Raw genomic sequence first — 27,466 nt, 5'->3', positions numbered from 1 at the left:
GTTATCCTGGACTCACTCTGTAGAGCAGGATGGCCCTCAAGCTGAGAGATCTGCCTGCCTCTGCCTCCAGTGTGTCACCTGACAGCTTCCTTTTTTAAACATTTTAAAACCATTTTATATGTATGCATGTGCCACGGCACATATACATATAAGGTCAGAGGTCAGAGGACAGCTCTGAGAGTCAGTTCTCTCCTTCTACCTTTACACAGATCTAACTCGGGTCAGCAGGAATCCAGGGCAAGGCCTTTCCCTGCAGGGCAATGCATTCCTTTGTCACAGTCAGAGGCTCCTGCAGGGTGTGTAACATACACCTCTAATGGAAGCACAGCCAGGACTATGGAGAAAGACTATGTCTCAAAAACAAAACAAAACAAAAAAACAAAACCCAAAAAGACAAAGGACCCTTTAGATAATGCACTCTGCACAGAAGGGCACTCACAGCTTTGAGTTTCCCCAGTGACCGAATGTCTAAGGATAGGCCCATGTTCTAATGGAGATACTTTTACACAGTAAAACTATGGCATAAAGTTAGATTAAGTGTCTTAGGTGTTCAGGATATCAGGCAGTACTTCTCAAGTTGAGACCATTTTGCACAGAGGGACACGTGACAATGGAGCTGATGGGGGTCACTCCAGCTGGGGAAGGAGTGCCGCCGGCATCGAGAGGGCAGAGGTGTTCCTCGTGTGCTCAGCACCCTACAGCACAGGACAGCCCCAAGGCTTACCCAGTCCAGAGCATCTCCAAAGACAAGCCCTGCTCTGGGGCCACAGAGTGAGGAAACAGAAATATCCAGAGATAGAATTAAAGGACTTAAGGCTTTGACAGATCATTTTCAATTAAAAAAAAAATCTATTTGAGCCAATCATGGTGGCACACACATTTAATCCCAGCACTCAGGAGCAGAGGCAGGCAGATCTCTGTGAGTTTGGGGCCAGCCTGGTCTACAAACTGAGTCCAGGACAGCCTCTCTCAGCACAGTTTTCTCTCAGCACAGAGAAACATGTCTAAAAAAAATTTTTTTTTGGAAGAAAAAAATCTCATTTCAATAATCCCATTTTCATTAAAGCAACAAAAAGTTTTAAAAATTAAAAACAAAAATATAACAATAGTCTTGTCATAAAACTGCCTTCATTCTAGCTTTCTAAGATAGTATTTTTCTCTAGTCACGTGCCTTCTGCTTTAGGGTATGCTTGCTATTTGATGCTTCCACACACTCCTATTTCTTTATACTTTGTGTTTATGGTCAAAATGAAGTATTTGTTGTATGGGTATATTTTATTTAATTTTTCAGTTATTAGTGATTGGGGGGTCTGCAGTTTTCCACAATCACAAATAGTTTATGCAGAGTCCATTAAAAAAACAACTGTCCACTTAAATCAGCCCTTCTGCCTATGTTGGCTCCGTGGTCTGTGGTAACTGGCTCTGAACTAATGTCTCTCAGCTTCCAAGCACAAAACACACATTCAGTTTGAAGCAGTTAGTAACTTCTAAAAGACATGCTGAGGCCCTGCCAAGCAATATATGACTAGGCCACCGCTGGCTACACAGAACTGCTTTCACTGGGGCAGTGGAAGCCCTGTGCCTCTGGGGGTCACACAAGCTCACCGGCGATCGCAGTTAAGTATTCACCACCTGAACCAGCTGTGTTTCATTCAGGGCAGACAGAGGTGAGGTTGAGCTTTGTACAATACTAACCTCGTCTTTTTCCAGAAACTCCCTGACATCTGGGTCTTGCAACATGGTGGGATGATTCACAATTCTTTGAAGGTACCTAAAGGGTAAAAATCACCAACGGTTAGCACTCTGTCTTCTTGGTTTGTTTTTGTTCTGTTTTGCTTCAAGACAAGGTTTCTCTGTTTAGCTCTGGCTGTCCCGGAACTCATTCTGTAGACTAGGCTGGGCTGGAAATCAGAGATCCTCCTGCCTCTGCCTCCCAAGTGCTGGGATTAAAGAAGAGTGCCACTACCTCCCAGCTCTGGTTAGGACTCTGACTGTTTGGGGTGTTACACAGTGCTGACAGGGACTTGTGTCTTTTACTATTTAAAATGTCCTCAGATAAGGTAACTTGAGCAAATCTTGGCTTGTAAGTATTCAAAACTTCATGTTCTCCACATTTCCAAAAGACAGCAAACTGACTCATCAGAAAGAGACCCCAGAACCATTCAATAGATTATGTGTGAAGGAAATAAGATGGTTCAGTCAGGTTGGAGAGCAAAAAGATGACTTATGATTGGGGTGAGAAGGTAAAAGGCTTAGGAAAAGTGGTCCGTAACAGGGAGGTGAGACTGTAATTCACCTCAGTTTCTCTCCAGTAACGTAGCAAAGCAATAGCTTCCTGCTGTCTGAAGTGACTGAGAACAGGCTATCAGTACCTACCTTTCCAAAGCAGCCCTCCGCTTTTCAAGAAATTCTGCAGAAGAAGAATCTTCCTTTCCAACTTTCACTTTTGTCATTCCTAGAGTAGAATTTAAGAAACAAAATAACCAGAAATAGTAAAAAGGATACATCTACGTTTTATGAAGAGTCGTCTAAAGGAAAGGCAGCAAGGACAGCCCTACACAGTTCTATCTAAGGAAACTGCTAGGTCACGAGCAGGGATGGACTTTCTTTTACTAAGTAAGTCTTTATGAGTTCTGTATATGCTGGGGGCATTAAACTGTGGGATTTAGAGTATATTGTCTTAAAAAAAAAAAAGCATAGTGGCTGTGGTGGCACATGAAAGGAATCTCTGTTAGTTTGAGGCCAGCCTGTTCTACATAGTGAGTTCCAGGCCATCTAGGGATATAAAGAGAGATCCTGTGAGGGGGGCTGGAATGCTGGCTCAGTGGTTATGAGTACTGGCTGCTTGTCCAGAGCGTGTAGGGCCTATTTCTAGCACCCACACAGTGGCTTCCAACTCTAGTTCCAAGGGACCTGACAGCCTCTTCTGCCTTCCTTAGGCACCTGGCACACATGTGGTACACATACATGTAAGCAGGCAAAACCCCAAACACATAAAGTTAAAATAATAATAGAAGAAATGCTCTGAGAGTGAGAGTATAGCCTAATAATCACTTGATGGCAACAAGAAGGGTCCTACCCTAACCCTAAAGCAATTTCAATCTGGACAGAAGAGCAGTCATCAGGAGTCCTGAGACTGAAGGTGTAGAGTAGCTCAGTGGTAGAGTGTTTACCTAATATGTCTGAGGCCGTCTATTTAAATATTGCTCCTACCACCACTACCACCCCCCAACCACCCCCTCTTTCCCACAGGATACTTTAACCTGTCCCAGGTTGTGGTGGTGCATGCCTATATATAATTCTGAAGCAGAAAAGATCAAGAGATGGATGGAGGTCACCCTCTGCTAAACAGCTAATTTGAGGCTACCATGGGGGATAGTAAGACTGTTTAAAAGGAAACAAACACGACAAAACTGAAGGCTAATACCAGAGTCCTCACTAGCACCCAAAGAAAAAGAAGACTTAAAAACAGCCTGGCTATTTCTCTAGTCCGAGAGCATTAAGACTCAAGTGGAATTGAAGACCACAGGCTTACCTATTAGGCTCTTCTCAGGGGGAGGAGGGACGATGAAGCCATTCTGAGAATGCTTCTCTGAAAGCTTCTCATAGAGACCCAGAAAGTCGCTGAACCTTCTCTTCACTGCAAACTGCTTACTTCTGAACATCGGTAAGCTCGTCTTAGGATGGAAAACACACAAGGCAATTTCATTCCAAATCCAGGATGATTGAGTATCTATCCTGCTGATATCAAAGGATACAGAATTCCCAGATCCTTGCCCTTAAGATAGCTGGCAAATAATTCCAAAACAGAGGCTCTTCTTTTTTGTCAGCCTGGGGAATCTATGAACGCCTACTTAGAGTAATAATTTTAGGTGCATTAAAAGGAGGGGGGATGATAGGACTAGGAGATTGGCTCAGTGGGTAAAAATACTTGCTCTGTAAACATAAGGACCAGTTTGAATCCTTAAGTGTCCACAGAAAAAGCTGGGCACGGTTGGTGGTGGCTCAGGCTTTAATCCCAGCACTTGGTAAGAAGAGGCAGGCAGATCTCTGAATTCAAGGCCAGCCTGGTCTACAGAGTGAGTTTCAGGACAGTCAGGGCTACACAGAGACCTTGTCTCAAAAAACCCAAAACCAAACCAACCAACCAAATAAACAAAACAAAACAAATCCAAAAAACCTGAGACCCAAACCCAAACCAAACCAAACCAACCAACCAAACAAACAAAACAAAAGCTGTGCAAGGCTGTGCATGCCTGTACCTCAGCACTGGGGAGGTGGGATGGAGACAGCTAGATCCCCAGTGCCTTCTAGCCAACAAGCTTTGCCAAAAAGGCAAGCTTCAGGTGCAGTCTAAGGCAGTAAGACAGAGAACAATGGACTAAGACATCCACACAGACACACGAGTATATACACTTGCATACTGAAGAAAGCTTCAAGACGACGATGAAGGAATCAGATGACATGTCTGTAGATAGTAACCTCTAAAGTGCTGTGGGTTTTAGAGCTCACAGGAGGGCCGAGGAGTAGTATAGAGAAACACAAAGAATTCTTCTAGTAAAAGTTAAAAAAAAAAAAAAGACTAAGCTGATGGCTCAGTGGTAAAGAGCACTGGCTGGTCTTCCAGAGGACAAGGGTTCAACTCCCAGTTCACATTGTGGATCACAACTATCTGTAACTCCAGTCCCAGGAGATCCAATATACATATAAACATAAAATCACTTTACATATAAACATAAAAAAAGATTTATTTATTAATACAGAGTTCTGTCTGTATGTATGCTTGTATACCAGAAGAGGGCACCAGATCTCATTCCAGATGGTTGTAACTACCATGTGGTTGCTGGGAATTGAACTCAGAACCTTTGGAAGAACAGCCAGTGCTCTTAACCTCTGAGCCATCTCTCCAGCCCAACATTTTTTAATAAAACAAACAAACAAAAAACAGGAAAGCTAGGGAGAACACTAGAAGAGATAACTTCACATTTACCAGATTGACAAAATTTACAGAGGTTGGCTCTGCCAGTTACTGACAAGGAAATGAATCAATGAGATATTTTGGACAAATTTTTGTATAAATTGGTACAAACACATTAAAAAGTTTATATTCCTTGCATTCAATATTTCCTAGTTATTTATATATCCAGAGAAACATGTTCATGGGGTACCAGAGACATTAGAGGAAGCACACAGAGAGTTCAGTTATGAAAACTGGAAATACTTAGGGAAAACAGGTCTGTATACTATTGTGTATTTGTATAGCAGATTATAACAATATTGGGAACATGTCTGGGAAACCAAGTCAGGTAAAGAAATCACTATCTTCAGCAGATTATTTTTATGAAACTCAACACAAAGCATCACATTACTTAAAGACACACATGCAAAGACTTTTTATGAAGGCAATGAGATTCCTCAGGGGAACAGCTGCCTCTGAGGTTACAGCAGTGGCTCTGACAGAGACAAACAGTAAGCAGAGCTGATGGAGACCATGGTGCTCATCTTAACACCGGGGGTAGGTTCAGGGCTCTGTTTTAGTAGAGTAACAAAATAATACTTAACAAAAAAGGGCCAGACTTGAGGAGCAAAAGTTATAGAAAGTATAAAAAGAAAGCCAGGTACAGCGGCAAATGCCTGTGATCCCAGCACTTGGGAGACTGAGGCAGGAGGATCAGTCTGGCTCTGTATCAGGTGTGGTGCTGCACACTTGTAACTCCAATGCTAAAGAGGCTCAGGTGAGCGCATCTCATGCTTGAGGCCAGTGTGGGCTACATGGGGAGATCCTGTCTCTAACAGCAACCACCCCAAATCCCTCAGTTCTGAGGGTCATATCCACAGTCTTTGTTTCTTTGACAAGGGGCCTCATTAAGTAGCTCAGGCTGTTCTCAAACTCCTGACCCTTCTGCTTCTGCTTCCCTAGTGCTGGATTACAGATGTAGGCCACCTTGTCTGGCCCAAGAGCTGAAAAGCTATACATAGGTAATCACTCTTCATTTGAGGCAATCCACTAAACTAGCTCCAGTTAAATAACTCCTAAGAGGGATGGGGTAAAAGTCAGATATGCTGCACATCTCCGCCTCTGCTTCCCAAGTGCTGGCATTAAAGGCCACCACGGCTGGCTTATGCTGCATACTTAAAGCTTGCAAAGCTTCACACTAAAGTCTCACCTGTCTGAAAGAGTATCGGGAAGACCTAGTCTGGTGTCCCTAGTTAAGATCACCAAGGCAGGGGTCTAGAGACATGGCTCAGAGGTAAGGAACACTGGCTGTTCTTCCAGAGGATCTAGGGAGGGTTCAGTTCTCAGCACCCACTCTGCAGGTTATGACCATCTGTAACTCCAGTTCCAAGGGGCTCTGACACCCTCTTCTGGCCTCTGTGGGCACCCGGCATGCACATGGTACACAGACATATACATAGGCAAAACACTCATAGACATAAAATAAATAAAAAAGATTAACAAGGCAATGTAGATTTGCTATGGCTTGAGTAGACAGGAGGGGATCATTGGAAAAGAAACAAAAAGATAATTAAAATAATCTAACTGTGAACCTCGGGGCATGAACCACGGGGCAAGCAGTCAGGACTGCTGAGGCGCGTCAGCAGGGCCACTGGAACCCACCTGTGTGGTGACTGTGTAGGCCACATAGGCGTTCATACCGTCCCCTGTGGGAGAACAAGAAGCAGGAGGGAATTATGCTTTCAGTTAAAGAAGGGAAAGCTAACCCATAACATTTAAGCAGAGACCACGAGCTACAAAAGCTATACATTACAGGGCTTGTTTCATTTCCAGGCTTTATATGCAATCCTAAAATCCAGTTTTTCCCGTGCTTTGGGGGCTGTGTGGTACACATGCCCCTATGGATGCTGGCTGAGACCCAGTTCGAGTTAGCCAAGAGAGTCAGTCCCCTGTTCCAAAGCCAGGCTCCATTTATACTCTCCACAAAGCAGCACTGGATACTGACAATTCATCAGTTGTTACCATGCCAATATTTGGGCTGGTTACACACATCTGTCCAAAACCAAACAATTCGCTTGCTGTATAAAGCAGGAGAAGGGAGCGCCTGATGTAAAAGGAAACAGGCAGTTCTACCCGAGGCTAGCTCCAGGCCTGGTCTGCTCTTTCAGAGGTCCACCACTGGTGCTGGCAGACACTGACCTCTCTGATCCAGCCTGCTCACCCAGAGCAAAGGGCCTGGCAGGAAGACACTTGCACTGCCTGATGTCACAAAAATCTCCCTTTCCTGGAGGAATTATTTTTATGAAAAAGCCATTGACTGTTAAATAATCTGGGATTCAAGCAACTCTTTTTCTCTGTGGTAGTGTCCTGACCTAGACCACTTAGGGAGATAAAGGCACCATTGACTCCCTAAGCCTTGAAAAGACATATATTGGAACCCAGACAAAGTCCCAGTGCTGGATCAGGGGGGTTAGGGTTGGTTTTTTCCTCCCTTTCTTCCTTTGCCCCTGAGTCTTCCTGGCATGAAACAGGAAAGCCTAGGTCAACAACCAGTTGCCTTTGCTTCTGATATGATTCTGGAGTGAGGAGCCAAGGAGAAGGGGCAGAACTGGACCAGCAGGGTCAGACCCTGCAACATCATTTCCCTGCCACGGGAGGAAATGCTTGCATACACACACAAGCTAGAAATTATACAGAAATAGAAGGCATACCTATACTAGCTCACCAACTGCTACCAAAAAGGGTGTTGCAAAACAGGAGCTACAAGCTAACCTGAAGAAATTACCTTGCACCGACTACCACCTTTACAATACACAGAAACACAATGCACTGCCTGATACTAAGGCTGTTTACCACTTTTATTTTTTTTTAATTAAAATGTCTCCAACCATAGAATAGTCATGTCTACTCCCATAATTTAGTAGCCACAGGAAGAAAACTCTAAGTGGCCATATGCACAGAGCACATTAGCCAAGCAGGGCCTCCAGATACTCTGCAGGGTATCTGGAGACACTTTTCAGCTAAGCATGTGTGGAGACAGGTGGTCAGCCAACAGTACAGGAGCCCCGAAAGCGGCCTAGTCCCACAACAGTCTGAAAATGCACACAGACTTCCTAAATAAGTTCCAAGTTGGAGATGGCATCTGCAAATTGCCAAGTGTCTAAAAAAGAATACCCTGGTAAAGTGCAATTTTAATTAATGTAGATGTGTGCTGGAATGAAAGACTCATGTTGACTAAACAGCCTCCACAAACCAAATATGCTGTCACAAAGATTGGGTCCTGATTAGGAAAATGTCTTAATTAATTGGTATTTTTTTTTAATCAGTATGACAAAGAATATAAAATAAGGGGATGAAAGCTTAGCATTTAGAGCAATTTGAGTTAAGTTTGTGAGCTGTTTAAATGACTGTGGGGCCAGGTATGTCCCTCTAAATAAACTGTCTATACTTCATAACGTGACTATACTTGAAAACACTGTCTTCACAGATATAATGAAGATAAAGGAGGTCATTAGGGTGAGTCAAGCACAAGGTGATGGGTTAGGGAAACTCAGACAGGCCTTCCTACAGGATGACGATGTGGAGACAGTTAGATTGACAGGGACAGTGATGACAATGTACTGATGCATCTTTAGGCCAAGGCACACCTGAGGAGACAGGCAAGGGCCTTCCTTCCCTTCTGATTTCAAAGGAGCATGGCCAGGCCCACACCACGATTTCAGGCTTCCTGACTCAGAACTGTGAGGAAATCTGTGGGTTTTGTTTTTGAGGTTTAAGTTTTCATTCTGTTGCCCAGGTTAGTCTCAAACTCACAGCATTCCTCCTGCCTCAGCATTCAAGTGCAAGAAGCAGAAAGTACAGGTGTGACAGTACAGGCTTAGTTTTTTTTTTAATAAATAATTTATTTTTATTTTCTGTTCATTGGCGTTTTGCCTGCATGTATGTCTCTGTGAAGGTGTCAGAAGCCCTGGAACTGTATTGACAGACAGCTGTGAGCTGCCATGTGGGTGCTAGGAATTGACCCTAGGTCCTCTGGAAGAACAGTAGTGCTCTTAACCCCTGAACCATCTCTCCAGCCCGGTAGCTTACTTCTATTGGTTCTTTGCTACAGTAGCTCTAGGTAACTAACACACCCTCTCCTGGTTCAAAATCACAGCAGTCCAAACAATTAGTACCATTTGTAATTTGTATCTTTCTACTAAGGATTTAGGCAGCTAAGCTTAAAATTAAGGCGTTAAATATTCGTAGGCAAGAGATTTCCTGATTTGTAACCCAAAGCGCTGGTCCTACTGTCACACTATGCCACACCCTGCTTAACAGGAGTGCTCTTTCCATTGGCCCTCGCTTTCCTCTTCTGATAGGGAGAGGTCTAACACCCTGCTGGTGTAGCTGGGACTTGTGAGCTACCCACTGTCGGCACTGGGTCCTCTGCGAGAGCACTGAATGCTTTTAATTGCTGCGTCACCTCTCCAGCCCGTTTGCAGTTTGCTAATTCTTTTATTAATTAATTTTGTATTTGTATATATGCATGAGGGAATGGCCATGCCTTGATACACATGAGGAGGTCAGAAAACAACTTTCAGAGTGATTCTTTCCTTCCATATGTGGGCTCTGGGATCAAACTCAGGTTCTGAGGTTTGGCTGCAGATGCCCTCAATAATCTTGGGACCCCCTTTTGAATTTTTTTTTAAGATTATACTTATATTTCACATTTCTGGTTTTTCTTCTTAAAGATAAGGAAAAAAAATCTAAGTAACATGCCTGAGAACTCTCTCTGGCCTCAGCATAGTTCCAGGAGAGATGCTGATGAAGAACCTCACATCTGCTGGTTCAGCTATGTTGAGAGCCATTCCCAAACTAGCTCGTCAGGGCCAACGGTAAGAGCATGAGTCCCAAGGACACTTACCGATCTTCTCAGGATCAGTGATACCAACTGTCAAATCAAACTGGTCCTCCTGTTCTTCCTCCTCCAGCTTTTAAAAGAAAAACCAAGAGAGTTGCTATAAAGAAGGCCAGACATCACAAAATGTTGAACACCTGTCAGTATAACAAAGTAGCGATGGTCTTTCAGTGCCCACCTCTGTCCACTCCCAGGAAGGCCAGCGAGCCGGCGCCTACAGGTGAAGTTGCGAAGCAGCTGACAGGTCCTTCTCACATTGATTCCCTTAAACCCCTATTTTCACAATAATGAGTAATTATAGGATTTTTGGTAGACTTGGCCTCCTTTGGGGTAAACAGGGAGTCGGGAGGGGCTGCATTACTGCATGTGAGAGGTTCACACAGTAAACAGAACCAGTGACCAGTGAAAGCCTTTATGCCATCCTCAGGGAACAGACACTGTCTAAGAAAGAGTTTTCGTTTGGATTCTGGCTGTGCGTTAACCATAGGTCTTCTTCAAGGTTCAAATCCAGCTGAACTCCAGACTGGTAGCATACAGTCACAAAGATGAAAAGCAAGAAGACCAAGAGCACATGTTCTCACCTCCTCATAGCTTGGCTGCGTCTTAGGAGAATTTGTGGCTTCTGGTGGAGAGTGAGAAATAAGTGTTTTGGCTGGCATCATCTTCTGGTTATTTTGTGTGGTATCCAGGGATAGTTCCACTGTGGCATCTAAAACAGTTGATATTTTAAAATGAGTATCACTAATGGGGTTTTGAAGGCTGAACATCAGTCGTACAGGATGAGGCCCACAGGAAAAACAACAAGCACCCAGTATAACAGAAAACCAAGAGGTGTGTAGTTTTTACATGAAGCAAAGGAAAGGACACTGGGGGGAGAGCTATTTTAGCACAGGTTTGGTAGAGCAAGCTCTCCCTTTCCTTTCCAGACAAAACTGTTTTTGCTACCTTAGGCCAAAGAACCAGAAATCTAACAAAAAGACTCTACGGCCAAAATAATTTTACTCTTGGGAGTGGTCACTCAAAAACCTTACATGAAGCTCAGTTGTTCTTGTTTTTAGTTGTTTGTACAAGAGAATACCTTCGGTTATTTGCTTTATAAACAGCATGGCAGAACAGGCCAGCACACATCAGAGGAAGCCTCAAGAAAAAAGATCAACTAGAAAATACACAGTGACACCTGAGAACAGCACAGCGATGTTGACAGTTTATGAGCTAGTCACAGCCAGAGTTTAGCTACATGCTGGCAGATTAAGCTACAGTTTACAAATGCCACCAGGATGGGGAGAGGGCTCAGAAGACTGAACACACTTCTGACCAGAGCAGCTTTTAGAGCAAAGACTCACACTTTAAGAGGCGCTGTGTTTGGAGATGACACCAGTGAGCAGGACAACTCGCTCTGTGCGTGTTCTAGAGGAATGGCTTTTAAAATAGAACTATGTACCATTTTAGGCACTAAAATGTCTATCGTGGATGCACTTCTAATGTGGAGCAGTGAAGCTAGACGTCCTAACCGGTTTGTTGTTTTTTTCTCTCTGGTAAAGAAAAACATGAATATTCACTTGTGAGAAAGCTGCTTTCTTTTCTTTCTAGATTTTCACTGGGTTAGGCAGAACCCAGAGACAGTTTTAGATTACTGTGCCGACCACTGAGCGTGAATCGTTTTTCAGAAGACCCTGCTGTGGGGGCACAGAACAAGAAGCAGCACACAGACGACCATGTTAGGTTGTGAGGTCTTTTAAACAAGTAGCCAGCTCAAGTTTGTACAGGAGATTCACTTTATGCAGGTTCAACATAACAGATTAAGTTCATTAACGAAACATGTACTATTTATTGAAAAGCTCTGAGCGAAACTGGGTATGGTGGGATATACTTGTGATCCCAGCATTCCAGCCAGGCCCAGGGCACAGACCTAAAATCTAGCTACGCAGGAGGCTGAGGCAAGGGGATTGATAATTCAAGATCCACTTGGGCAATTAAGTGAGCTTTGTCTCAAATAATAATAATAAGAATCATCAACATCATCATAATAATAAATAATAAATAATGACTGGTGTCCTGGCTAGTTTTTATGTCAACCTGACACAAGCAAGAGTCATCTAACAGGAGAGGAGGGAGCTCAATTGAAAAATGCCTCCATAAGATTGGGGTATAGGCAAACCTTTTGCCTAATTAGGGATTGATATGAGCCAAATCCATTGTGGGTGGGGGTACACCTGGGCTGGTGAAAGCAAGTCCTGAGAAGCAAGCCAGTAAACAGCTCCACTCTATGGCCTCTGCATAGCTCTGCCTCTAGGTTCCTACCCTGTTTGGTGACGGGCTGCGGTATGGAAGTGTCATCAAAAAAAGCTCTTTCCTCCCCAAGTTCCTTTTGGTGTGGTGTTTCCTCACACAGCGACAGAAACCTCAGCGTAAACTGCTGGGGACCTAATTCTGTGAAAGGGCACTTGCCTAGTACATGTGAGGACCTAGGATCCATCCCCAGGACCATGAAAACAAAGTCCTAAGGAGCTGAAGTAGGATAAAAGAATGAGGCCATCCTGGGCTACATAAAAGGACCCTGTCTCCAAGCTTCATGCTAAAAACCTCAGACTTGGGAGGCTGAGGCAGAAAGACTGCCAAGAGTTTGAAGCTAGCCTAGGCCACAAAGTGAGGAGGGAAAGGGGGAAATGAGAAAAAGATCTATCTATCTATCTATCTATCTATCTATCTATCTATCTATCTATCTAGAGAGAGAGAGAAAAGGAGAGGGAGAGAGAGATCTCAAGAAAGCCAACTAGGTCAGCCTGAGCTATACAGTAGAATTCTGTCTCAAACCAAACCAAAAGGTGAAGCTGTAGCTCAGTGGTAGAGTACTCACATGCTCAAAGGTCCTGGACTCAATCTTCAGAATGAAAATAGAACTAAAGCATCTAGAGTTTGCTAGAGTAATAGTAAAAGCCTTTTGAAAAGCTGAGAATTTCCTATTGAAATCACTATGAGATAGCAAAAATTTTAAGTATGCCTAAGCATGGGCTTCTTTCTTTTGCCTTGCTAACAAGAATATATTTGAAAAAACTTTGGGATCTAGAGGGTCCAACCCACACTATGGTAATCTCACAGAAAGAAAATCTGAGCTTTAAATTTCCAGTCAGTATTCGTTGACTATGAACACCTAAGAACAAACTACAGTCCTAAACATATGTCTCATAGTGGACATTTCTTTCTTAGTGGTGAGGCAGCAGCTGGCTGCTGTGGTACTGGCAGGGGTGACATAAACCAAAACGACTGCTGAGAGAATCTGTAAAATCTCTACACGCCTGGAGAAAGCCAACCGCAGGGCTAACTGTGGCACTAAGACTTCAGGTTTGGTAAGGCAAGATCACATAAATGTCAAAGTCTCAGACACAGAAAGTTTACCTTCTTCTCAGGGTGCTACAGTAAAGGCAATCCATTATTTGTATTTTATTATTTTTCTTTTTTCCACTCTCCCCCACCCAAAACATAAAAATTAAAAAAAAACTATGACCACCAGAATGCACTGCATGCATATTAAAGTTTCAGAGACCAAGTAAAGTAGAAAATCTAAATATTTATATTCTTCAAGCCTCTTTTACTCTTCAAGGTCTTTAGATCACCCACCTGGTAGAGGGCTCTCAGGATCTTATCCTTTAGTCTTGTCTCTTTCCTTACTATTCTCTGCTCCCAAACCTCACCCACACAGCAGTTTCCATTTCCACCTCCAGGAACAGGACCCATTCCTGTATCTATAGCTCTCTCTCTCTTTGGTTTTGTTTTTATAGACAGGGTCTTACTAGAACTTATAAAGATCCTCCTGCCTCAGCCTCCTGAGTCCTGGGATCACACGTTTGAGTCATCAAACATAGTTGTACAATTCTTTCTTTCCCCAGACAGGCCATATCATCTCTGCATTTTCCTTTATATTCAAGTTTAAAATATTAAAATTTAAACAAACTTTCACCTTTTCCTCTATTGTACTCTCCCCCCTCCCTACCAGTCTCTCTGTCTTTGTCCTTCATGGTTCTAAGGGCTGGGCATGGTGGCCATGTCTATAATTCTGACACTTGGAAAACAGAGACAGTCACAAGGTTGAGGGCAGCCTAGTCTACACAGCAAATTCCAGGCTGGCAAAGGCTACATAAGAAAGTGTATCAAATTAATTAAATAAGGTCAAAAGTGATATCATGTACCTGTAATCGCAGCTATTTGAAAAACTGAGGCAGGAGGATTGTCAGTCTAAGCCAATTTATACAGAGAGGTGACGCAGCTTAAAAGTGTAGGGCTGCTGTGACGGTCAGCAGCCTCACACTCTTGTTTCTGTGATGCAGCGCTTCTGTAGTTCCCATGGCCCCTTTTCTAATATTTAACTCATGTTTTTAACAATTAGATTGTTTGTTTGTTTAGGGTTTATTTTATTTTTTCAGTTTTTCTCCAGACAGTGTTTCTTTGTGTGTAGCCCTAGATGTCCTGGAATCACTCAGTAGACCAGACTGGCCTTGAACTCACAGAGATCTACCTGCCTCTGCCTCCATAGTGCTGGGATTAAAGGTGAACACCACCACTGTTGTAAAAAAAAAATTTTTTTTTTTTTTTTTGAGACAAGGTCTCATTTAGACCATGCTAGCCTTGAACTTGCTAGGTAGCCAAGAAGGACCTTGGATTCCCCGATATCTTCCTGCTTTCACCTCCCAAGTGCTGGGATCACAGACATAGACTCTACTGGGCTGTGATTTAACTTGCAAACTCATGCATATGTATAGTGGTTTTCTTTAATAACTCATAACTTAATATGGATGAATAGAATGTGCCTAAATTTTGATTTTCTACTTGCCTGCAAAGAGATCCTGTGGCTCTTGGTCTTGTTCCTCATGGATCCCATTTTCTTTGGAACCATTTTTGATAGGAAAAGGGGAGATGGTTTTCTTTGGAGACTGAGGCTTACTCTGAAAACAAAAAGATACTTTCAATAAAACAGAACAAACCTGGCCTATCTAGAAAGTGACTGTGGCGTCTCTTTGTTCCCACAGGCATTTAGAGGAAGACAGCCTTGCTAGTTAGCCAGCTCAGTAAGCAGCAAATCATTGCTAGCTGAGAATGCTGCTCAGGTGACCACAGGGCCAGGTTCACAGGCTCAGGGTCAATTTCTATAATCAATGTCTCGCTGGGATATGATTACCCTAAACCACATGACACAACATGGGTATGGACACAGAGATAATGTTTAAAAAGTCTGTCTCAGTGCGCCTATTTCTCAGCTGATGACCTTTTTATTTCAAGTGCTGTTGGTATATTCGAGTGACAAGGACACCACAGGGGAGTTCGGAATTCAATCCCAGGCTTCCTTTGTAGTGGTGGCTAAACTGAAGCTTCAGACATTCCTAACCCACTTGACAGACACAGGGAGACATAACTTTCTATCTAATGCTGCTTATAAACATGGTTCAGTTTTTTCATCTGGAACTTACACAAACAAAAATTTTAGCTACACTCAATGGTAGGATGAAGAATAAACCCAGTCATGCTTGGCCTAATAGACACACAGTGAAAATACAGTTGGTCCTTGGCTTTTCTTAAACGCTCAGTGCAGATCACAAACAAGCAGGAACAGGGCGGCTCCCCCGGCCGGTACCAGAGCGAACAAGGGCGGATTGTGCGGCACATCACAGAGAGCCAGCTTAGGCCACTGCAGGGTTCTGAAGCCAGACCCTAAGGCCAAGTCAGTTAAAAGACCTGACTTGAGGAACTTTTCATAAAACATTCCCTTAACAAATCTGAGCGAGTTTGTTCCTTGGACAGGCCTTTTCCGGCCCAAAAGAACAAAGTTAAAGGACAGATCTTTTAGGATACTCTCTGGGTCTGTCATGTAAACAGCTTCCTCACCATATTGGGTCTTCCCTTTCCAGTAAAGAAAATTTGAGCTGCATGTGGTTTGTGTTAGTAATCATGCCTTTCCTGCACTGTTTCAGTGCTAATGAAGTTGGGCGGTAGGAGCTCAGACATTACACTAACTGGTCAGAGACAGTGGGCCCTCCTCCAGCTGCTCCCAAGTACAAAGAACAAAACAGTGCCATCCATTTGCCTGGATATTTCATGACTTCCTTGTTTTTAATAGCTGAGTAGTATTTCACTGTGTAGATACAGTTTCTGCATCCATTCTTCCCTTGAGGAACACGTAGGTTGTTTCCAGATTCTGGCTATTACAAATAAAGCTGCTATGAATATAGTTGAGGAAGGTAACCCAAAAACAGAAAGACAGGCATGGTATACACTCACTATAAGTGGATATTAACCGTATAATATAGGACAGCCATCTACAGCCAGGAGGACCCTAGGGAGGACGCTTAAATCTCATTCAGAATGGCAAACAGGACAGACACCAGAAGCGGTGGAAGAGAGGAAACAGGATGGAGCGTACTATAGAGGGTCCTCTGAAAGGCTCCGCCCAACAGGGAGCTGAAGTGGATGCTGAGCCAAACTTTGGGCAGAGCACAGGGAGTCTTATGGAAGAAGAAGGGGGTGGGGATGGAGGTTCATGGAGGGGAAAGGAGCCCTCAAGGACACTAACAAAGCTAAAGGATCTAAGCCAAGGGGGTCTGCAGAGACTGATGCACCAACCGAGGACCATGCATGGAGAGGACCTAGATCCCCTGCTCAGATATGACCGATTGGCAGCTCAGTCTCCATGTGGATTTCTAAGTGAGGGAAGCAGGGGTTGCCTCTGTCATGCCTGCTCTTTGATCACTTGCCCCTGGTGATGCAGCCTTGCCAGGCCACAGAAGAAGAGGATCCAGGCAGTCCTGATGAGACTTGATAAGCTATGGGTAGATGGCAGAGGAGAACTCTCCTTCTCAGTCGAGTTGGGGAAGGGAATGGGGGAAAAAGGGGACGGTGAGACCGGGAGGAGTTAAGGGAGGGGTCTTTAATGAATATATATATAATGGGATATATAATGAATAAATTGTGAAAAAAAAGTTAAAATTAAAAAAAAAACCAGAATTACTTCTGAGAAGACAAAGAAACAGAATGAAAACTAGCACTTCCTGCCTCAAATACCGCTGGCCACCTCCCTATACAACCACTCCCTTCCTTCACTCTCACTCAGTGTTGTCTCAGAAGCCACTTCTTTCCCACGGGCACCAGCCCTCTTCAGATAGAGAGCCCAGAGAGACTAAAATCAGTAGACACCAACGACAGAGTCCACTAAAGGGAAACCAAAGCCGGATGAAAGGCCCTGTAGGAACTTGGTTTTTAAGAACACTTAGAAGCATCTATCCCTGTGGTGTGCAGATGAATAAAGGCAGCTCTCCACTTCTGACCTTGCGTCTGATCTCGGAAGGTCTGAGATGAAGCCCGTTCCATGAGACAGCAGTTTGTCCTCTGTCTGCTAATCAAGCTACAGATCCAGATGAATAAGCGGGAGACACCTGCTCTCTCCTCCACCCACCCATGGCAAGCTTGGATGATAAGTTCGGTGGAATTTGTGATTGAATCAAGATTTGTGCTGTTAGTGAGCTAGATAACAAGCACCTGTGGGAACAGAAAACTGCTCTCACAGATCCCCTGGGGCCCACGCCCAACCACCCATGGCTGAGCACTAAGACAGGAAGATAGTTGCTACACTGTTAACTCAGATCTTAATCTGTAGCTCTTGTGTAACAGTAAACACACACACACATACACACACACACACACACATAAACATAAACTGTATAAACATCTTTTTTTCAGAGCTGGGGAGACAGTTCATTGGGTGAAATGCTGACCACACAGGCATGAGGGCCCAACTTCAGATTCTCAATACACACTTAAAAAGCTAAAGGCAATGAGGAGCAGAAACAAGAGGATCTTGGGGGCTTGCTGGTCAGTCTAGCCAATTGGTGAGCTCCAGAGCCTTCATTTAAATGGTGGAGAGGAAAGCTGTGTGCAGGCCTTTAATCCCAGCACTCTGGAGGCAGAGGCAGGCTGACCTCTGTGAGTTTGGTCTACAGAGTGTGCTCCAGGACAGCCAGGGCTGCACAACGAGACCCTGTCTCAAAAATAAAAGGAAATAAAATGAAATAAAAAGTGGGAAGTGACAGAGAAAGGTGTGTAGATGCCACTAACCTCTGGCATTCACAGTGTACACACATACACACATATACCATACACACAAAATGTTTTAAATTTATTTTCAGTTGATTTGTGTTGACACTAAACAAACTAATCTTACTGAGTAAAACCCACTGTACAGCCTTCATAGCATAATAATGCTGTCAAGTTTAACTTATAACTACCACCACCACCAACAAAAAAATCGAGCCCTTTGAACAAAGTCACTAAAAAAAAAGCAAAACAACGAAACTTTGTGTCTTTTATGTAGCCCACACTATTCTTGAGCTCACAGCCCTCCTGCTACTATCTCCCAAGTGCTGAGGTGACATGTGCATGCCACTAAACGGGGCCAGGACCACTTTCTAAAGGAAAGGAGGAGGACATATTCGTGGTCTCTCCACAGTATGGGGGTGGGGGAGGGAGACAAGGCTTCTGTGAGATAGCTCTACAATGGATTGCCATCAAAATACAACCTGCCCAGGCCAACAAAATTTTCTGTACAGTATGTCTAAGGTTAAAAGCTAACTCAAAAATTTTAAGATCATTTTTATTTTGTATGGGTGTTTTGGTTTGTGCTTTGAGTTTACAGTCTGTGACAGCCAAAGGCATTAGTTACCCCATAAGGATTCTGGAAACCAAATTCAGATCCTCTGCAAAAGCAGTATCCTTGGGGGCTGGAGAGATGGCTCAGGGGTTAGGAGCACTGGCTGTTCTTCCAGAGGACCCAGGTTCAGTTCCCAGCACCTACATGGCAGCTCACAACTGTCTGTAATTCCTTCCAGGGGATCCGACATCTTCACAGACATACATGCTGAACACCAATATGCATATAATAAAAAGAAATAAATTATTAAAATAGTGCAGTATTCTCTGTCTCTCAACATTTATTTACTTATTTATTAATTACACAATGTTCTGCCTGCATGTGTGCCTGCATACAGGAAGAGGGCACCAGATCTCATTATAGATGGTTGGGAGGCACCATGTGGGTGCCGGGATTGAACTCAGAGCCTCTGGAAGAGCAGCCAGTGCTCTCAACTTCCAAGCCATCTCTCCAGCCCCAGTGTCTACTCTTACCCTGTACACAATCTTGCCAGCCTCTAAAAACTAACTTTTGTGTTAAGGTTTTGTTTGCTTGTTTTAAGAAAGCCAATCCTGAAAAGGTTCCAGGATGAACTTACTTTTGGAGAAGAAGAGACACATGTTACACTGAATGGCAGAACCAACAGTAATGCTTTATAAACCATACTTTCAAGACTTTTAGTAAGCAGGAATGGTAACATATTCCTGTGATCCAGTGGTTCTCAACCTTCCTCGTGCTGCAACCCTTTAGTATAGTTCCTCATGTGTCAGTAATCCCCCCAACCATGAAATTATTTTTGCTGCTACTTCACAACTGTAGTTTTGCTACTGCTATGAGTTGTAATGTAAATACCTGATATGTGGGGCATCTGATATTCGACCCCTGTGAAAGGGCTGTTTGACTCCCAAAGAGGTTGTAAGCTGTGCTGTCATCCCAACATTCAGAGGGATAAGGCAGGAGGACAGCAAGTTCAGGCTCAGACTGAACTACTTGGAAAGATGCTGTTTCAAAACCCTTTCAGCTCTGTGGTGGTAAGTTACAGTTACCCATCAGTTGAAAGAGGAAGCTTTTCTAGGCAACAGATGAAAACTGTAGTTAAGTAAATAAAGCCAGGGAACTGTCCTGCCTATCTCCCTTGGCCCTTTCTATATGAAAGCAACATTCTCTTTAGTCAGCAGATAGAGTTCCTAGCTACGACATCCGACACCCACTTTCTCCTTCTGGCTGTTAATTCTAGCAGGTGGTTCCCCTGATAAGTCTGTCTAAAAGCTCCTGCTTATTACAATAAGAACAGGGAAACAGGTCAATGATCTTGTAGGAAGAGGGCACTTTTATTTAGAGCAAATGAGTATTTTTCTTTTTCTTTCTTTTTTTTTTTTTTTTTTTTTTGTTTTTTTGAGACAGGATTTTTCAGTGTAGCCTTGGTTTTGTAGACCAGGCTGGCCTCGAATTCATAGAGATCCAAATGCCTCTGCCTCCCTAGTGCTGGGATTAAAGAGTGCACTACCACTCCCGGGCTCAGCTGTTTATGTTTAAACAAGTAACAGCATAGGCCATGAGCATGGTTTAGAAAGCCAGGTGTGGGCTCCCTGAGCTCACTCGGTCAGTCTGGACTGAAAACCACTGCTGGGATTCTGGGTAACTTCCTTTGAGGTTAGCAGTTGTGATTCTTCCCCTTGTTGCTTAACTGCTCTTTGCTCCACATAGGACCTATGAATCATATTTAAGAGACTTCAAATGCGTCTGTCGAGACTCTCAATTGGGCTCTGGAAAGATGTCTGCCTCTAAGCCTGATGACAAGAGCGCTCCACGGCGAAAGGAGAGACTTGACCCCTGAAAGTCGTCCTGACCTCCACATGTGGGCAGTGAGATGCATACATGTGTGTGTGCCCACATATAAATAAACGGGATAAAGTTAGGCAACTGCATTTAAAAACCCACAATTGTACTTACAGGCCCAACCCAAATTAAACACTGAGGTGATATGGCTTCTGGAGGAATAAAGTACTTATTTTTTAAGACAATGAGTCTAACTGAGCAAGGCTAAGGAGCCAAGGAACTGTGAAATTGCACAGCTCCAACGCAGCAAGAACAGCAAGGACTAAGCTGGTTCTGGAGCTACACCCATGAAACAGGCAGGCAGTCTTTAAACGTTCCCGGAAGCCTCTGGCAGGAGATGCTGCTCCCTCTGCCAACTTCAGCAAAAACGGAGAAATAAGTGAGATGGTATTACTATATTCTTACTAGTAGTAACAAAGTATCACAAATTCAACAGTTTTAACAGTGCAGATTCATCATTCTTTAGTCTTATCAGGGTCCATATAGGGAGCATCAGGCAAAAGTCAAGATGCCAATGGGGTTGCCTTCCTTTTTCAAAGTGTAAAAATCTGTAGATGACTCCTCTCCCAGAATCTTTTTTGCTTTGTGTGTGTGTGTGTGTGTGTGTCAGAGTCTCTCTATGTAGCCTTGGTTGTCCTGGAACTCGCTTTATAGACCAGGCTGGCCTCAAATTCACAGAGATCCATCTGCCTCTACCTCCCAAGTGCGAGATTAAAGGTGTGCACCACTACATCCCAGCCTCCAGAATCATGTTTAACAGTGACCAACTTCTGTACTTGGGAAAACGAACATTTTGTGTCAGTTGGAATATGGGTGAATCTTACTCTACAAACTGGGTTAATTTAGAAGTGGTTAATTTAAATAATTCATAGTATTATCTTTTCTCATAGCTTTAACAGGACCCTCCCACTCCCCCATGCCTTGGGCCTCAAGAGCCACAGAATTCCAAGGGCTTATCTTCGAACTTGGATAGGAATAAAATTACAATTGCATTTTCCCTAACTTTTGGCTCAAATGCACATTAAGTGGTTTCTGTTCTGTTTTGAAGTGCTAGGAATAAAACTTGGGCTCTTACCTGTGGGAGGCAAGCACTTCACCAGTGAGCCACAACCCCCAGCCCAACAGTAGGTATTTTTGTATGATGCAATTGCAACAAATACTGACATATCATTTGTGCTTATCTTTATTTAAAATTTGTGGTAGTTATATGTATTTCTGTATTTATTATTTAAATCATCAAAAAGGATATGCTAAGCTAGGTGTGGTGCTTCATTCTTAAAAGCACAGCATTTGAGGAATCGGGGGCAGGAGGAATGTCCTGAGTTCAAGGCCAGCTTGAGCTGTATAGTGAAACCCTGTTTCAAAAAACAAAGACAGAGAAGTACATGTTACTAGTATAAATGGTTTCATTTGTAAGCTTACATATTTTCTGTATTAAAGTATTTTGTTTTAGCTGTGCATGGTGGCACATGTCTGTAATCCCAGCACTCAGGGAGGCAGAGGCAGGCAGATCTCTGTGAGTTTGAGGCCAGCCTGGTCTACAAAGTGAGTTCAGGACAGCCAAGGCTATATAGGGAAAACCTGTCTCGGAAAAAAAAAATGTTTTGAGAATGGGTCTATAAAGTGGGTCCATACACACACAAAAAGGTAAAGGACTTCTGAACTAGAGTGTATCAGAGTAAATGAAAAAAAAAAAAAAAAAAGGTATTCTGGAAGGGTGGAGAAAAATGAGCCTGAAGTTGAGCATTTTGCTAGTTAAGGAAGATCACAAACAAGGCCATTGGAGATCTCAGAGTAAAAAGGCTGCTGTGATCAGTTAAAAGGAGACTTGCAGACTTTCGGCTCCACTTCATGCTGTGATTCCTTTTCCTGACTTTTCCTCAAACCAACCACCCCTGGGTAGGGAAAATTACAGGAGGATAAGAGCACTGAAGGGTGGATTAGCTCCTCCATGGAAAAGGCACACCCAGATCAAATCTGTCCTGAAGAGAGTGAAGAAGCACCAGCTGGCTATCTGACTAAGCAAAGCCAGAGCCAGAAACAGTTGAGCAACAGGGTTTTTCTGGAGATGAGGTACTTGTGGCTACTTTCTGCAGCAGCTACCCATGATTTATTCATGCCAAAAGTTACTTTACAGTGCTGAGAAGCTTTGAGGACCAAGGAGAGAAATTACAGTGTTTTTTCCTCTCCCCACTCCCAACCTTGCCAGCTGCCAACAGCAAAGTCATGACAGCTGCCCTGACATGGAGTAAGCAGAGAGGCTGAAGCTCTCTCCAGACCAGAAGTGTGGCTGCAGCCTTTTTTATTTCTCAGATGCTCCATACCAAGTCTACATAAATCTAGGTTGGATTCCTATTAGTCATCTTAAAAAGTCTTCTCTCTGGAACTCACTCTTTAGACCAGGCTGGCCTTGAATTCACAGAGATCCAACTGCCTCTGCCTCCTGAATGCTGGGACTAAAGGTGTGCACCACTGCACCCAGGAACATATAAAATTTTTTAAGTCTGTGACCTTGAGAAAAATACGATTGTTTATTATTTGTGCTGATCACTAAAATGAAGCTTTGACAGTAGTGTCCTTCACTGGATTCAAGTAAATTTTTATCAGAATGTGGAATTTCAACCTCTGAACTTTATTACTATTATTATCTTTGTGTTTCTGAGACAGGGGCTCTTTACATAGCCCGTGGCTTTCCTGGAATAATTCTGTAGACCAGTCAACCTGCTGGGATTAAAGGCGTGTGCCACCATGCCTGGTCCTCACAAATATACTGAAGACAGGCCAAACTTTGGGAACAACCATTGTGTATGCACCACAGAATACAGAATTAAAATATTGACCAGGTAAACTGTCATTCTCATTTTTTAGAAATAAAATTAGCAAATTCTGTTAAAATTGAAATAAGTTACTATATATGCACTCAAGGCTGAAAAAGAGCTGCGTTTGGACTGTAAAATGGTATAAGTACAGAGGTTTTTCAAAACTTTTTTTTTTTAAAAGTCGCCATATGATCTAGCAATCCCACTACTAGAAATAGATCTAGAAGAAGTGAAACAGGAACTTTGTTTGCACCCTCTTGTTCAGAAGCACATTTCATAATAGCCAAAATGTAAAAGTACCTCATGTCTAAGGGCACATGAATGAATAAAAGAGAATATATAGGATGGGATATTAAAGTACTCATACAGATACATGCCACAACATGGTGAGCCTTGAGGATATGATACTTATCAAAATAAGCCTTCACAAAAAGACACATATTGTTGGGTACAGTGGCATACGCCTGTAATCCCAGCATTCAGGAGGTCACAGCAGGAATAGGTGAGACTGAGGGAACCCTGGATTTCATGGATCCTGTCTCAAACACAAAAAACCAACCAAACTTACATGAGATATCTACAATAGTCAATGCAGAGGTGGAGGATCAGAAGTTCAAGGTCATCCTCAGCTGCAGAACAAGAAGTCAGTCTGGGCTACAGGGACCTTGTTTCAAAATTTTAAAAAAAAGTAGCAAGTTCATAAAAACTGTCACACTAGGGCATGACTGTAGTCCCAGTTACTGTGGAGGCTGAAGCATAAGTCTAGGAAGATGAGCCTACAGTCTGAGACTAGCCTGGGTAATACAGTAAGGAGCCTCAACAGGAAAAGTTCACAAAAACTTGGGTTAGAATGATGCTCACAGAAACAAGACTAGAAATGACAACGGGAGTGTAGATGGGTACAGGGTGTCAAATTTGTCCAATGAGAACATCAAGATCTGCTTGCAGCTAAGTGAATACACTTAACACAAATTAAAAATATGATAAACTTTATTAGCTTTTACCAACATCTTTGTTAAGTTGCATATACCCCCACCCCAGGATACATGCTGTACCAATCACAGGGTCAGGGCTGGATTCTAAGAAGTCCATGTCCTTCTTGCTTAAATGTTAACTCTGTTAATCAGGAGGCACTGCTATCCAAGAGTTGGTTTTCTTTTTTAATTAAAAAACTAAATTACATTAATTTGTGTGTGTGTATCAGTGCCTGAGTGTGCACGGCAGTACATACGTAGAGGAAGTTGGAGGGCAACTTTCAGGAGTCAGTTCTCTCCTGGGTGTCAAGACTCAAACTCAGGTTATCAGGGTTGGCAGCAAGCACCTTTATCTTGCTGGTCTACTATCTAAGATTTTTTAAACTTTTATTTGTTTATTATTAAGATTTATTTACTTTATATATATGAACATTGTTTTCATGCACAGCAGAAGAGGGAATCATTCCATCACAGATAGTTGAAAGCCACCATGTGATTGCTGGGAATTGCACTCAGGACCTTTGGAAGAACAGCCAGTGCTCTTAACTGCTGAGCCATCTCTCCAGCCCCCAATTTTTTAACTTTTAAATTTATAAAAATAAATTATACTCTCTTGTTAACCTTAAATACCAGAAGGCATATATAAATAAGTCTTTTGTTGTTTTTGTTTGAAGACAGGGTCTGCTATGTAGAATAGCCTGGCCTTGAACTTGTGACCTTCCTGCCTCAGCCTTCCAAGGACTGGGACCACCGGCATGTAGTATTTGCACAGGGCTCTGTAAGTACTATTAGACTAATACAAATTGTTCAGCATATGGCTTTTCCACTCCCTTGCTATTCCTCCTTTATCCCATTTTATTTTCCCATACTTTTCTCTAGTCATTAGGGTTTAGTTCACAAAAGAGTAATGAAACAAAAACAAAAACAAAAACGTCGTAACTGGCTTAATCTGAGCCCATGATTTCATTTCTTTGTATTTTCTTCCTTTCTCTCAACATAAAAAGAGCCACTCTAGTTCTCCCCATTCTTTATTTGGAAGAGAAATCTACTGTGGTCCTGGCATGCTGCTGAAGAGATGAGCAGACAAGACTGGGAGGACAAAAGGATCTGCTTCTGCTGCAAGCCCTTCAGTGAGAGGAAGCAGACCAGTCAAGTCCCCTGAGGCGTAAAAACCTGTATGCCATTTTCCACCTTTTGAGCATAACATCCAGAACTTAGAAATGCAATGGCTCTAATTTAGTCCTTTATTTTACTAAGAGAGAAACCCTATTCTACAAGAAATAATTGTCTGGATTTAAGTCCACATCCAGGATTTGGATACAATTTCAGACTTTTTTTTTTTATTAACTTTTTAAAATTAACTTTAGACTTGTTTTCATGATTCTTTCAATTTCAGGACATCCTACTCAGATGAATGGCTTATATATTCTCAGATGTATCTCAAATCACATTTTTATTACTGTGGTGACATGGCTTCTTGGCGTAGAAGAGAGCAGATGGGATGATTAACAGCAGCAGCTGTCCAGAAAATTACACGCATACCATGAATTAGTTTTAAATGTTACATGCCTCAGCTTCCCAATTCTTCAGTGTCTATTCCTTTGCCTCTAAAATGTTAACAAATCACAATAGGAACATCTGCTCTGATGACTTTGAGTTGATCAAATCAATCTTATTAGTTAGCTTTGATCATAAACCAGCTTAAGATTAATTTTTCTAATTTATTATTAGTTTTGTGGAAGTTTTCACTCAGAAATGCCACTCATCAACAAATACAGCCCAAGTTCTTCAAAACAGTTAGGGTTCTTTAAATATTTATTGTGTGGAAACAACTGTTCCCAGTATTTCACATCCTAGCCCTCATAAAAACAGTGGTAAATATACCACCCTTGTGTTGACAGGACTGTGTGTGTGAGAGAGAGAGAGATTCTACTACAAACCTCTACCTGCCCATTCCTCAGGATGCTCAAGTCCCTGTTTATTTTATTCAGTCTCCTGAGACAATGTACCATGAAGAACAACATGGCCTCTCGATTCTCCTGCCTCAGTCTCCCAAGTGTTGAGATTTTACCACACCCAGATACTTATTTTTCCTTTTTCTCAGTATATAAAAAATATAGCTTACAGCTAATTAAGCTAGCAAAATTGAGCTTGGTGAAGCATGCCTATCCTACCATTCAGAAGTGGAGGCAGGAGGACTGCTTGGGAGTCCAAGCCAACCCTGGCTACATGAGAACCTGTCTCAAATAATAACAACAAAACAAAAACCAAAGTTAAAATAGCAAGGAGTGCAGCCTAGATTAACATCAGACTTCAAAGACTTCTGTACCCAGAACATCAGGCTTCAAAGACTTCTGTGCCTGGGCTGACCTTGAACTTGTGACACAGCAGCCCCCCTTAATTATAATTAATGGCTCATTAATAAGAAGCTTTGGTTTCTTGAAGATTAGTATTCTGGGTCATATCTAAAGATAATTAGCTACCTAGGATGTGGCTCAATGGTAGAATCTTTGTCTAGCATTGGAAAAGAGCTGGGTCTGACCCCAGCACCCACTTTCTGTGGTAGACCTTCCCTCCCTCAGTTTGTTTGGTTTTCAGAGACAGGGTTTCTCTGTGCATCCTGGCTGTTCTGGACTCACTTTGTAGACCAGGCTGACCTCACACTCACAGAGATGTGCCTGCCTCTGCATCCCTGAGTGCTGGGATTACAGGTGTGTGCCACAACACCCAGCTCCTCCCTCACTTTTTGTGAAGGAGGCAAAGATTTCTACATTCTTAAGAAAAAGACATATCACGCCTCCGTCAACTAACTGGATGAGGTCACTAAAATCACAGCTTCCTCAATTTCACTCGAGAACCCTAGAAAATCACTCATCAGTGTTACTTCACTCATCATCCCAGCAGTTATCAACAGTGTCTGTTCTCCATGATTTATGAGAGTAATTCTATAAAGTTACTAAAAACAGAAATAGACTACATTAGCAGCGAGCTATTCTTTTTCAGAGTAACAGACATCATTAGACAGTTTTCTGTTATTAGCACCAGCAACCGCTTTTTGAGCTGAAATTGTGGCCTTCAATTTCTCAACATGATACAATTCTTTGTTTATGGAAGAAATGCCTCCAAAATCAAAACTTTTTCTGACATAGGGAACACCTCAAAGTTTTCAGACACATGCTGTATATAGAATTTAAAGTTGTTTAAAGCAGTTAGATACTGATTAGCTCCTTTGAAGAGAAACAACCACGATAGAAAGATAAATCCATAGACTCAGTGCTGAAGACGTTTATAAGCTGGAACTAACTG

At 42.7% G+C, this 27,466-nt stretch overlaps 1 protein-coding gene across 2 annotated transcripts in view; it reads right to left on the bottom strand.

Annotated features, from left to right (window-relative positions):
* Snx1 (sorting nexin 1) overlaps positions 1 to 27,466 on the bottom strand; it is a 37,228-nt gene that overhangs the window by 7,101 nt on the left and 2,661 nt on the right. For both annotated transcript variants that reach the window (XM_060384865.1, XM_021644225.2), the window contains exons 2-8: positions 14,686 to 14,797; positions 10,439 to 10,566; positions 9,864 to 9,930; positions 6,620 to 6,663; positions 3,536 to 3,677; positions 2,377 to 2,455; positions 1,696 to 1,771 (exon numbers count right to left, since the gene is read on the bottom strand). In XM_060384865.1, the coding sequence (XP_060240848.1) occupies positions 1,696 to 1,771; positions 2,377 to 2,455; positions 3,536 to 3,677; positions 6,620 to 6,663; positions 9,864 to 9,930; positions 10,439 to 10,566; positions 14,686 to 14,797 (648 nt within the window). The remainder of the gene's footprint in view (positions 1 to 1,695; positions 1,772 to 2,376; positions 2,456 to 3,535; positions 3,678 to 6,619; positions 6,664 to 9,863; positions 9,931 to 10,438; positions 10,567 to 14,685; positions 14,798 to 27,466) is intronic.

Source organism: Meriones unguiculatus, chromosome 6, assembly GCF_030254825.1.
Source record: "Meriones unguiculatus strain TT.TT164.6M chromosome 6, Bangor_MerUng_6.1, whole genome shotgun sequence".
Taxonomy (NCBI): domain Eukaryota; kingdom Metazoa; phylum Chordata; class Mammalia; order Rodentia; family Muridae; genus Meriones; species Meriones unguiculatus.
This window is presented reverse-complemented; position numbering and strand designations above follow the sequence as displayed.